Source organism: Lepisma saccharinum, chromosome 22, assembly GCF_977018435.1.
Source record: "Lepisma saccharinum chromosome 22, izLepSacc3.1, whole genome shotgun sequence".
Lineage (NCBI taxonomy): Eukaryota > Metazoa > Arthropoda > Insecta > Zygentoma > Lepismatidae > Lepisma > Lepisma saccharinum.
In genome coordinates, this window is record NC_139250.1 from 35,209,228 (window position 1) to 35,222,373 (window position 13,146).

The window sequence follows — 13,146 nt, forward strand, 5'->3', positions numbered from 1 at the left end:
CGCGTTCCAATGTGTTATCTCCATAAACCGCATAAAGCAGCTTCCTATGAATTGATGTGGCTGATTCATCACCGGTTTTGAACAGGAATTCCATTACCGACCGTTGTTGGGTCCTGATGTCTACTTCAGTGTCCATTGTGGTTTACCTGTGAACAATAGGAAAAAAAATATTACCATTTTAAAGCCAATGGATCAAAGTATGTTCACCTAAAATTTCATCATCGTATTGCAACTAATAACAATATTATAACCATCTGTGCAAAACTTATTGAACGCCCTTTGTATATATAGTATTGTTTATGCCGATCTTACCCCCCCCCCCAAATTTACTTTGACACCCAAATTTATCTTAAGTTGGCGCGTCTGGTCCGGACCCTCTCCCCTGAAAACCTTACCAAACTACTAAAATTAAATAATGAAAATATACTTGTTTATCCTTTGTTGTTTAGTGGAGGGTTATTCACTTCCGCCAAACTTATTGGAAGGCAAGGGTTATATTGGGATCACAGGACTTTGCATGATAGTACCCAAGAAGATTTATGCAAACTACTACTTATAATAATAATATGCATAAAATATTAACCAGAAACTTTACTTCTCGCAGGGGCGAAAATAACACGCTGCAGGGGAGCGCACTACTTTCGAGGGCGCAGGGAGAATGATAAATTATACTCCATAAGGCCTTAAAAAGATCGCTTCGCGGGTTTGCAGCAGACGACAATATGGGGGTGTGTCTGCGAGAACCAATCAGGTCCGCGAATGAGCTAGCCCGGTTGCCATAGCTAGCTCGCTACAACCTTCTGGAAGGGTGAGTGACCTCTGCCTCTTGCTACCTCGGTCTGTTTGTTCGGCTGAGGAGCAGACGACACGAGAGTATCGGCAACAGTGTGCGAGCGACGTCTGCTGTTAGCCCGCGAAGCGCTCTTTCTAAGATCTCCTGCAGTATAAGAAAGACCGATAGTTCGCAAAAGTTTTCCTTTCGTCGAAGATGTTGGCTCTCTCGACCCATTGGATTGTTTTAAAGTAAACATTTTTACCATATTTAAGATATTCTAAATCAAGTAAACAATAAATTTCAGAGTTTGAAACGAATCAAAGAAAGCTTCATATCTTTAAGCCCCACCGAACTAACGGAACACACAGACTGACAGTGGAATCAGCTACTAATTCCTGGGAGAAATATAAAGATGATGTATATTGCACTATTGTTTGTTTTCGGAATGTAGTGTCAACTGAAATCAAAAGAAGAAACGTGTCGAATATCAGTGAAGTTGCAAAGTTCCTCTTCATAGAAAATAAAATTCTCTCTAGTGGCATTCCTGACGTATGCACTGCTTATATATTGTATTTTACCTTACCTGTGGGCCTCCACGATAGCGCAGTGGTAGCGTCGTTGCCTTGCAATCAAGGGGTCCCGGGTTCGATACCCAGTGGAGGCACATAGTGGTTCGGATCCCACTTTAAAAAATTGTAGGTCCAGTCCCGATTAGCCTTTCTGTGCATAAAGTGGACATCAATTCAATCAATCAATCAAACCTTACCTGTGATGTCTTCATCAGCTATCCTTTTCCAAACTAAAATTGATCAGAAATTACTTGAGAAGCACAATGGCAAGAGTGAAATTGATTGGACTGGTGTTGTTAAGAATCAAAAGCGATCGGGCTAGAAAACTGGATTTGACCAAAGTAGTACAGGAATGTGCTTCCATCAAAAAACGCAGGGGACTGATAATGTGCTTTTAACAATATCGTAAATTTTTGTAGTAACAGTGTATTTTCATAGGTATTTATAATATAATTAATTTTTTTACAGTTTGTCTGTTGTCTTAACCTTTTTTAACAGTTTTTACATAGATTCAAATTACATGTATGTATTTTCATATTTGTATTGTACCTAATATAAATGTAGTCGTGAATGAATATTTTAGAAAGCTATTTCTTTAAAGCCAATAGAGGCGCACAACTGGAAGCAGAGTGTGGGAGTTACGCTGCTGACTTGTCATCAATTTCTCTAACATTCTCTTTTTTGTATTAGTCAATAAATATTCAATTCTTTATCTCTTTTATATTAATTTAATTAATTTTGGCGATCTAAACTATATGTGAGCTAGATAATGATTACGTGATATTATATCTCTATGCTTATACAGTCCTTTTACGTATTCATGTAATAAAAATGCAAATTTAATTTAATATAATTATAATATATTTTTTAAATTTAAAATTGCTAACACACATTTTAATTTAATTTTTAGAAGGATTTTCAAATTTATTTTAAAATATAAAATTCTCCCTGATTTGTTAAAATCATATTTCTTCTTTTACAGCCAGTACCTCGCAATATTCTGCAGCTTCCTTCTTGGTTTCGGCGACAGCTGCTACAACACCCAGATATATTCCATTCTCGGGGGAGTCTTTAGCGAAAACAGCGCCGCCGCTTTTGCGGTGTTTAAATTTATTCAGGTATGCATCACATTGATATGCCCATTTACAAATTCATATACATTTACATTTAGTTTTCTTTAGGGCTGAGAGCCGGCCCCTGTGGCGGAGTGGTTAGCACATCGCGCTACGACGCCAGGGGTCTTGGGTTCGAATCCCGCCCTGGGGATGGCTTTTGTGAGTGTCAAAAACTGTCAATTCATCAATTTCATCATAGCATCATCACTCATCCTCATCTTCGCAAATTAGTCGAAACTGGCACAAAAAGCGAAGTAAAATAAAGGAAATCATTCAATCAATCAATCTTTAGGGCTGATACGATGCCGATATATCGATATCGGTATCGGAGATTATCGGTTGGAATTCGTCTACCGATACCAGCCGATACATTCCCGGCATATTTGTCTTTCACGGGATCCGCAAAAATGCTGCCCAACCCTTTCTCTGAGTGTAATTATCCTGGAAATTATGCAAAATTCAAACTTTTTTAATTTTGCACAAATTATGAGAGATAAACTGTATTTTTTTATTACAAGACTAACTAACTAATTCTCTAGCATTCTTAAACCCGAAGCTTTATGGCTGCAGCAACACAGGTCTTCCATCTGTCCCTATCCTGAGCAAGATCAATCCAATCTTTCCCATACCTACCGATTTCCTTTAGGTTCATCTCAAGGTAATTCACCCATCTTCGTCTAGGCCTTCCTGCTGGTCTCTTACCATCAGGTTTCCCAACAAGAATCCTGTAAACTCTTCTATCCTCTCCCATTAGCCTGCCAACCTAAAGCCCGCTTTACACGAAAGCTTTTTATTTAACATTTTTGTTAACATTTGTGCCATGGCCAAAATGCTACCGTGTAAAGTCAGAAATCTTATGGCATTTCAAATGCCATGGCATATTTCATGGCATTTATCAAGGATAGGCTCGGTCCGAATCATTTTTCGTAGCGTAACCAATCAGAAGCTACCTCTACGTCACGAGCGCAGTTGTAATGGCGGCCGCGTGAGATGTAAACAACGCATCACTTCACACTTTTAAACTACGATAACTATTCAACCGAGAGGAATATCTCTTCGTATTAAATGGTTTTATGTAGAGAAGAATGGCGCTGATTAAATACATACTTTACAATGTTTACCGTACACGTATGGAAGAATATTTTAGTTTTTTCAATTGTAGACAGCGTTCACTCGCCATATATGGTGTAACTCGATGTGCCTATCGTGCTGTATGTATCATACAATGTAATCTCAACAGCTAACCGAAATGTTCCATGAAATGCCTTCGTGTAAAGTGATATCTGCTATAAGATTTTTGGAAGCATTTACGTAGCATTCATGCTAGCAAAAATGTTAAAGGAAATGCTTTCGTCTAAAGCCGGCTTAAGTCTTCTTGATTTAATTATTCTAATAATATCTGGAGATGTAGTTCTAAATTATGTAACCTTCTCCACTCACCTGTATCCTCATCCCTTTTAGGTCGAAATATTTTTTTCTAATATTCATAACATGTCATCTATTTTAATATTCTGATGTAATTCTTGAATATTCTAAAGCAAAATGTATTGGCAAATTTCTACATATAATTATAGAATATTATTTACACACCAATATTGATCAATAGTTTGAACAAATTTTAATTACTGCAATTTTCAAGTATCGGTGGGTATCGGTGAGAGTATCGACATCGGTATCGGTTAAAAAGTGGTATCGGCACAGCCTTAGTTTTCTTTTAAGTCACTTCTACACTGAAACAGGTTTCAATTGACTTTTTTCCTGGTTGAGGTTCAACAAATGCCCATTAATGCCTAGCCCCATAAAATTTGCACCGTTCTGTCCCAAGGGGGTCCCGGGTGCGACACCCCGGTAGAGGCACATTTCACAGTGGATTAGGTCCGACTTCAAACTGTAGGTCTAGTCGCGAATAGCCTATATCTCGTTTGGCGTGGTGGTGACTTTGACGTCTTGTAATCAAGGTGTCCCTGGTTTGATCCTTGGTGGAGATACATTGCACAGTGGCTTCAATCCCAATTCAAACTGTAATCCCAGTCCCAAGTAGGCTATCTGGCCATGGAGTGGACTCAAAGCCACTGTGCGAATTAAGCTTTTTCTTTGGGGGGTGTGGCATATCAGTGGTATATTTCTGATCTTATTTTAGGAGGAAGGTTTTTTTGGGTATCCAAATTAAGTACCAGTCAGTAAACTAAGCAATTGTGTCATTAAATATTATTATAACATTTATAATAATATAGAAACACTAAGTATATTTTCATTCTAAGAAAACCCAATACAATTGTATTTCTTAACGTTCTCTTTGAAGTGAACAACCAGAAGTAAGATAGAAGTATTTGACCGTTATAAGCTCACTGGCAAATATTGGCCGAATTACATACAAACGAAACGAAAGTAGGAAGTACACTTATTGTTGCAGAAGGTGTACGTCAATAAGTAGAAAACGGATTTTAAGGTGAAGCACCTTTTCAAAAATATATGTTTTCATACCGGTCGTTTGAGATATGTATTTTAGAACATGAAATCACGTAAAATGAACACACTTTGTTGCACCTTTTTGAACAGTGTCGTATACTGAGTCCAAGATCTGGACAATCTCACAATGTCACGTGGTCCTAGGCTATGAATAGAAATAAATTTACCAACTCATAAGAAATCAGGTTGCCAACTCATAGGAAATCAGGTTGCCAACCCATAAGAAATAAGGTTGTCAACCCATAAGAAATCAGGTTGCCAACTCATAGGAAATACGTTTGTCAACCCATAAGAAATCAGGTTGCCAACTCATATGAAATCAGGTTGCCAACTCAAAAGAAATCAGGTTGCCAACTACAGAATCAGCATCATCATCTCACTGATATGAATAATAATATTTACGATTTCTGATCGATTTTTCTCCTGAATTTTATTCTCCAGACTTCAGGCTTCGCAGATAGCCTAGAATATATTCTCCTGTTTTTGAACCTTCTTCTGAGATTAGCACATTTATCCCCTTTGTACCCTCTCTTTGATGCTTCAGCAGCTTTTTTCCTTCCTTTTTCTTCATGTTTTGTTAAATAATTGTACAGAAAATAAATGATTTACACTCTTCTTGAGCAGTACATAAAATCCTATAGTCTCATTTTGTAGAGCAGAACGAGAGCTTTAAAATTGTATAATATAATCATTGCAGCCCCAATAGTTCCCAATATAATGTAGCAAAACCCGCGAGAGAAAACACAAACTTCAACAAAACCTATTTGGCAGAATCACAGTTCTCTATGCGGTCCGCGCTCATTATATACAGAAGGCGCAGAAAAAGAGAGCATTGCATAAAGGCATTTTATGAGCACCTTTTTTCTTATCACCTTTTGGAAAACATTTTCAGAACCTTCTTCTCCCTTTCCCGACCATAATTTTGCAGCTTGTAATCCTTTCTCTACTAATGAGCATGGTTAAACAGAGGGTATATATGGCGTATACCCCCGACCACAGCCCTTATCTCACCCAACTCAAAAGCCCTTTTTGGTAAAGCGCAGTATTTCGTCGTATACTTTCATAGTTAGGCTAAATGTAAATATATACCCTGTTCCAACTATATCTGGAGCAAGGCCGTGCATAGCGGCAGAGAAAGGGGAGGTTAAGTGGGCAGAGCGAAGGCCCCATCTCCACGCAATACCGTACGCTCTCACGTGTTCATTGGTGAAGCCGTCTCGTGTCACTTCTTGCACAAAAACTTGTTTTTGTTCGCTTGCAACAGAGATACGTACTTTGGATAGGTATAGTGCAGGGGATCCCAAACGTTTTCGTTTCACGGAGCATTTAGTGTTTCAAGATTTTTCCTTGGCGCCAAATTCAGAATGTAGGCCTATTTAACACTTGCAACGCTCAGTGTGGTTAGGTTGCTTGCCTTAAGTTAAAAAAATAAACACATATTTCAAATTCAGAAACATTTTACATGTAAAAAGTATGAAATAAGCACGTGAAAATATGGGAACATTTCTCGCCCCAGGGCGCCGCGGTGTACAGTTTTGGAACAACTGGTATAGTGTATTTATGCTAAGATATTTAAACCTAACAAGGCTAACCTAACCTACTTGAACTTTTGCGTTGGGTGCAATGAGTGATACCCGAAGTTAAAAGTAGATGGTTACAGTTAGAATTCCAAACACGAGTGGCGTCGCGTGCGGTTCGCATACCATTGTTCACAATAATGTTTTTGTATTGAATGCAGATTTACTCCTCTCCTTTGTAACTTCATATTCAATCGAAAAAGTGAGAATAACAGTTCAATTTATTTTCAACAATTTTCCCCCAAAAATCATGCTATATCTGAAGTAATACAAGAAGGACCCAGTGGAAATTGTCCCTCTTCCCCTTAAAATTCTCGCTAAAGTTTGCAACTATGTAGCACAGACCTTTTCGAGTCCCCCTAGACATGCCTTGTATATGCTGCATTCTGGTGCCGAATGTAAGAAGTATTTCCGCTTGCATCAGTGTTCGCACAGCGAGGTGAACATCTTCGAGATATAGTGGCCATCAGCCCCTTAGCTGTCAGCTCTATGCAATACGCAAAGCACTTGCGTTCAACGCTCTCCATGGAACACCGTGGGAGTCAGTGTTACCAACTATCTAGAGAAGTTATCAGACGTGAAAGTGTGTAGGCTATATATCTATACCCGTACATCAAACATAGTATTTTTTCGAATAAATATACGTATGTGTGTGTGCATCTAATATGTACGTATATAAGACATATACACGAGTGTTCACATATGTGCCTGATAATGTTCATGAGCACCATGCGAACATTATCAGGCAACGCCCCTGCCAACACTGGTTTTAAAATACACATTTTGTCTTTCTAGTCTGTGGCGGCGGCAGCCAGCTTCTTCTACAGCAGCTACATAGGACTGCACGTCCAACTTGGGATTCTCGTGTGTTTCTGCGTCGTTGGAAGCTTAACTTTCTGCGTGGTGGAGTGGTGGTCCTACGTCAAGAAGAAGAACAGGGGAGAGATCGACACCTCCTGTGCAGAGAAGACTGACACTATCAACTAACTACAGTGCAAGGACGAATGAACAAATGGAATTCTACACGGACAGCCACATATGTTCAAACGGTTATTGCTTTGTTTGATAAAAAAGTGTATTCCTGCCTCTCGATAGCACTCGAACTCACAATCACGGAACGGTTATGATTCGATGGCAGGATGAGTGTTGCCAGGTCCAGTTTGGAAAGTCACAATGTTCACCAAATATCACTAGGTTGAGACTGTCCGAAACCACAATGTCGTTTTTTTTAACAGTTTATATTGTAAATAATTCTAATCAGTCTCCCGCAATTGCTTGGTTGGTTTTATAACATCACGCCGCTTATTTGTGCCGTTTGGTTAACCGTGACGTGGAAATGAGAGGAAGAAGCATAGACAGGAAGAAGTAGGTGTGCATCGCCATCTTTGAAATGGAAGGCGTCAACTAGTACCGAGACGAGATGAAAACTGGTCTCGCGTTGCAAATGCAGGTCTCGTCTAAAAACAAAATACACAAAAATGTCAAATAACTTATTTAAGCAAACTAAAAACGCAAGTCTGTGCAAATTCAAAGGACATACAACCTATCTATAAGCAATCACAGTGTCACCCTGTTGATATGTCTGAATAAGTTTCTCGGTAAAGTCGAAACTCATTTACTAAAGTCTCGAACGACGAGAAACGCATATTCTCGTCTAGAACGATCTAGTCTCGTTGTCATCTCGATCTTCCCTGTAGCCTTGTAAAAGAAAAAACTGGTCCATGGGATTTGATCTCTGATGGAGGAACATTGCACATGATCACGATACCACTATCAACAGTAGGTCTACTTCCGATTAGCCTATTCCAGCAACTAATTGCACACTCTCCTTCCACACCCCCCCCCCCCTCCACAGCACTTTCAAAATGAAACACCCTTCGTCAATGTGCCAGGGAAGTGTATGTAGTTCACTTACTGGATATATATATAAGGTGCAATAGAAACTCGAGACTGCAAAATGTGAGCATAAGTTTTCTCTGATTGTTAGTGACAACATTCTGTGAATAAGTTGTCGTAAAACTAGACATATCGAGTTGTGAGCAGGGCAAATGGCAACAGTGTAAATGATGACAGTCGCATCATTTCGTTACCTGAGTGTAGATGATTCATCGCAAGATCAAATATCGTATGATATATCGTTGAGGCAGTATTTCATGATTAAATTTGCAATTCTCTGGTGTTTACGTAACAAATAACATACTTTTTGCAAATACTTTATGTTATAGCGCTACGAACTAAAACACGCATTCTTTAATGTTTCAGCCAGCAATTTTATATATTTTTTAAAAAGAAAAACAAGTCATTCATTGTGTGTACCAAGTTTAAATTTAAAAGGAGGCAATTCATACCTCTGAAGTAAATTACCTGTTGAAAGTGAATAAATAATCTGAAAAATTAATAGACCTGGCAACACTGGGAAAGGTAGCTATTAACCACCAACTAAAGAGTTTCCCAAACTTCCATGTTACCAGTTTCCAACGAGTGTTGGCTAATACCAAGCTCTAAGCTAAAACCACATCTAAACATTACATTGTTGGTTCTTTATTTACGAACTGAAAGTTATGATTTTATATTGGATGTCGAATGAAGTTTTATATTTATATTTTTGTTCCCAAAGTTTTACTGACATGTTAACAATGTGTCGAAAGTATTGTTATTTAATAACTTCATGTTGAAGCGGAGTCTTGTGAATAATAAATGAATTCCATTATTTTATTAAATGTTCTCAGTATTATTTTATTTTATGACCTGTAGCCTATGTATAGTAAAACTACACATACACAATTATCAAGTGATACACAACACATTTACATTCGTTGTGGTGTGTTGTAAAGATTGACGTCTCACGGAGATCTATGTGATGTAGACTTTTCTTTACATAATTCCCCTTTTCCGTATATACATCCTTCCACTACAGATCAAATAACAAATGCTCTAATTTGCCTTCTTCCCAATTACAGAGGAATGCACTTTTCCGGACTTCGCTCTACGAGCGCACTATTTACCATAGCGCTAACTCGCTATCGCAGTTTATCATGCAAGAGTCTCTAAGCAGTCCTCTCAATAAGTGCTGTACATGTTAGACAAGCTGCGAGCGCAATATTTATCATAGCGCTAAACCGCCCCCGCAGTTTTGTCACGCTCACTCTCTGTGTATCTCTATGGATCCATCTGGCTCCGAGTAAAAGCCGAATCACATGGGACTGGATTGCAAGTTAGTTGGCGCTGAACTGGCTACCTGCCCGGATGCGATGGCTGGCTACTTGACTGGTTTGGAGGAATAGAACATGGCTTTTCTTGACTGGATTCTGTGGAACAGCCAATCAGAGCAAAGTTTGACCATGTGAAGCTAATCTGTGAGTTTGCAAAGGAGAATCTTTTGTCTGCGGTTTCCGAATGTTGGCTGTTTTTCTTAGTTTCTCGATAAAAAAGGTAAAAGGATGACTTGCAGTGCATTCGTGTTCAGTTCATTAATATTTAGGTACTTTTGCATGAGATGTGTACGTGACAAATATGATTAGCTGAAAATCCTTATTAAATGTTTGACTTTTTTCTTTTTGTGAATGAATCCTGCGAATCTCATGTATGAACATATGCATACCAGAGTTCATAAAGAAAGTTTGTTCCGTACGCATAGATTACCATATTTGTTTCGAGCCAATTTCTAGTCCACACTATTATTTTTTAATTTTTAATAAAAGCACATAGCAATAATTCTCCTACAACATTCTTCAAATTGCTCGTTCATCTTTACAGATTGTCTGCTCTGCGAAATGTCTTATGGGAACAAAAGTCTATGGACAAGTACGGTGACAAGTATCGTGTGAGGCGAAAACTAGCAAATGGGTAGCCAGACCAGCGCCAACTAGGGCATTCCCACTGGAATTCAGGCTTAACTGTAAAAAACTGTGTCAATCCATCTGACCCTGTGTCTGAGTGTCTGAGTCACTGTATTGTGCAACGAGTCGAACCAGGTATTTATACCTCCAACAAATCTGGCCCGCCCCCAACCACCGTATATGTGGGTTTCATGTGAGGTCATGATTCGCACCGCTGCTATGTTTGCGGCCAAATTGTTTGTCGTCTGCAAGGAAATACCCACCACGTAGCGTTCGTTACACTGTACGTTTGTTAGTACTGTGTAAATTGTCGGTAACATTGCATAAAATTAATGACTATGTCGTGCCCTTTGGAAATAGCTGTAATTTTTCATATGTTCAAACTCTTTGCACAGTCAACAGAAAAAGATATGGAGAAAAAGCGAAGTTTTGCGGTGTAGATCGATATGAACTGGACGATAACGAAATGAAAAGGGGGGCTAAACCTTTGGCCAACTTGACCCAGCTACCTTGAATCAATTTGTTTTTTATTAGTGGTTAAGATTCTGCTTGATATATTTACATCCAGTGCAGGTTAACTGTAAATTCAAATGCTTCGCCATTATCGTCTCTGGTTCCTTTTAAGGTTTGTTCAAGCGCTGTAATTTATAATGTTGAGGCGCTCGAAAACAGTAATTTCACTCCTTGCTTTAACAATTTCGGATATACCGGCCTCCATGGCGGAGTTGTTAACACAGCGTGCTACGATGCCAGGGGTCCCGGGTTCGAATTCCAGCCTGGGCATGGGTGTGTCGCTTTATCCATTTCAACATATCATTACTCAGCCTTGTCCTCACGATTAGCCAAAACTGGCAGAAAAGCGAAGCAAAATAAACCAAATCAATCAATCAATTTGGAATTCTTTGATAGCGGTGCTTTTTTTTCTGACAGTAGCCTACGCAAAGCGTACTATTATAGCAGAACCTTTTCTCACGGATCGAATAACAATTAATAACAGTTTGTGTTAACGAACGAAATATTATATAAATAATCAAGTACAAACGTATAATTATCAAGATAAATTAAACTTTGAATGTTATAGTTTCTATCGTCAAACTTATCGGATGTATCAGCACCTTTCTATCAAAAAAATCAAGGAAACACTATTGCAAGTTTAAACACACCAGTTCGATCCATTTGTACTAAAAGTCACAGAGAATGGTGGCATATGAACTTACCTGAGAGGAAGTGTTCACTTCATACTCTGTAATGTTTGCTTTGTTCATTAATTTTGGCATGATTTATTTTCGCCAAACGAGACGACGCGGTATCTTCTGATTACAGAACCTTGAATAATGTAGTGTGGAAAACGACCCAAGAAACTAGTTCCCCAGACGGATGAGAAACATAGATGGCAGTGCGATCAGTACGAGTGCTAATTTTCTTATGAAAGTAATGTGGCTTAGTTAGTTTTTGGAATATATTGTGTAGATTTGTATGTCTTGAAATGCGGTACGTGAATTGATGGAAACAGTTATATTTGAGGAGTGATTTGCAGTCACGAAACGGCATTAATTTGGAAAAAAAAGTAAAATAAAATTAATAAATAAATAGCCTGCGTAACACAAGAAGAAACATCGCAAAGTTATTCCGGACGTCAGGTGTTGGATTGTGTACTAGAGTTTTATTTTTCTATGTTATTAGAATATAAATAATCCTGAGAGATGTTTCATACCGAGGCGACAAACTACAAGTGTTGCTTGGAAGCGAGCAGTCCGTAATCAATGCAGCCTTTCGAACCGTACGGACACAAGCTCTGACTGCACCATTTCCTCAAGGAGATTTTACACCAAAGCGACACGCGACAAACGATACGAAGATTTCACACCAAAGCGACACGGGTCCTTCGGGCCAAGGCAACTTTCATACCGAAGCGACTCATGTTGCTTGGAAACGAACCAATCAAGAGCAACATTTTACATCGTAGCGGCATGACGGGAAGCACAGGCCAGCGTTCGGTTGGTGAAATCCTCAAGCGATAAGTGTCGCGTGCCGCTTGTCGCTTTGGTGCCCAATCTCCCTTAAGCAAGACACTCATTGCATCGCCATGCGCGAACAACAAACCACGGCAACATGTCGCAAGCTATTGAGGAAATGGCCCAGTTTGAGCTACAAAGCGACACGTGTGCCTAGATCGGTTGTTGTAATGTTCAGTTTATCGTGTCGCCTATCTGTTGTTCGCAAGCAACGCTTGTTAATAGACTGAAGGCACCATATCGCTTGTCACTTAGTTGGGAATCCCCCTGTAGCGCGTTACATCGGTCTGAGCACCCTTCCTTTCAGGAGCTTTCCGACCGAAGTAACAAGTAGCACGCGAATACGCCACATGAATGTATCGTTTGCTGTTTGGACCCTCATGTGCAATGATTGCTATTTTACAGTCTGGAAGTGTGTGTCACTAGTGTGACAGTGTGAACATCCCTTGTCGCTTGTCCCATTGGTTGAAAGTTTCCTTACACTCATGTCGATGGCACTAAGAAAGTTTTGTGGGGTTCCCCTTGTATGCAATCATCATTATCATCATCGCCGCGATTAGTTTAAAGCGAAAGAAAAGAGACAGTAAATGTAAAAAATACAAATGCTTCAGTGTGTATATATTTAAAAGAAATGATGATGATAATAATAATGAACCTAATTCATACACAAAAATTTAGTTGCCAAGAGCATTTTTATCCCGTATTATTAAGTATAAAGTATGACGATAACAGGACGTGGTCGACTGTGTAGAATGTTCGTTAATATCTTCGCGACCACTGTACCAAA

General features: G+C 39.1%; 1 protein-coding gene across 1 annotated transcript in view; it reads left to right on the forward strand.

The window, feature by feature from the left end:
• Positions 1-9,212, forward strand: part of LOC146004723 (UNC93-like protein MFSD11) — a 123,604-nt gene extending 114,392 nt beyond the window's left edge. The window contains exons 7-8 of the mRNA XM_083143679.1: positions 2,327-2,462; positions 7,301-9,212. Of these exons, the coding sequence (XP_082999805.1) occupies positions 2,327-2,462; positions 7,301-7,492 (328 nt within the window). The 3' untranslated portion in view covers positions 7,493-9,212. The remainder of the gene's footprint in view (positions 1-2,326; positions 2,463-7,300) is intronic.
• The last annotated feature ends 3,934 nt before the right edge of the window (positions 9,213-13,146 follow it).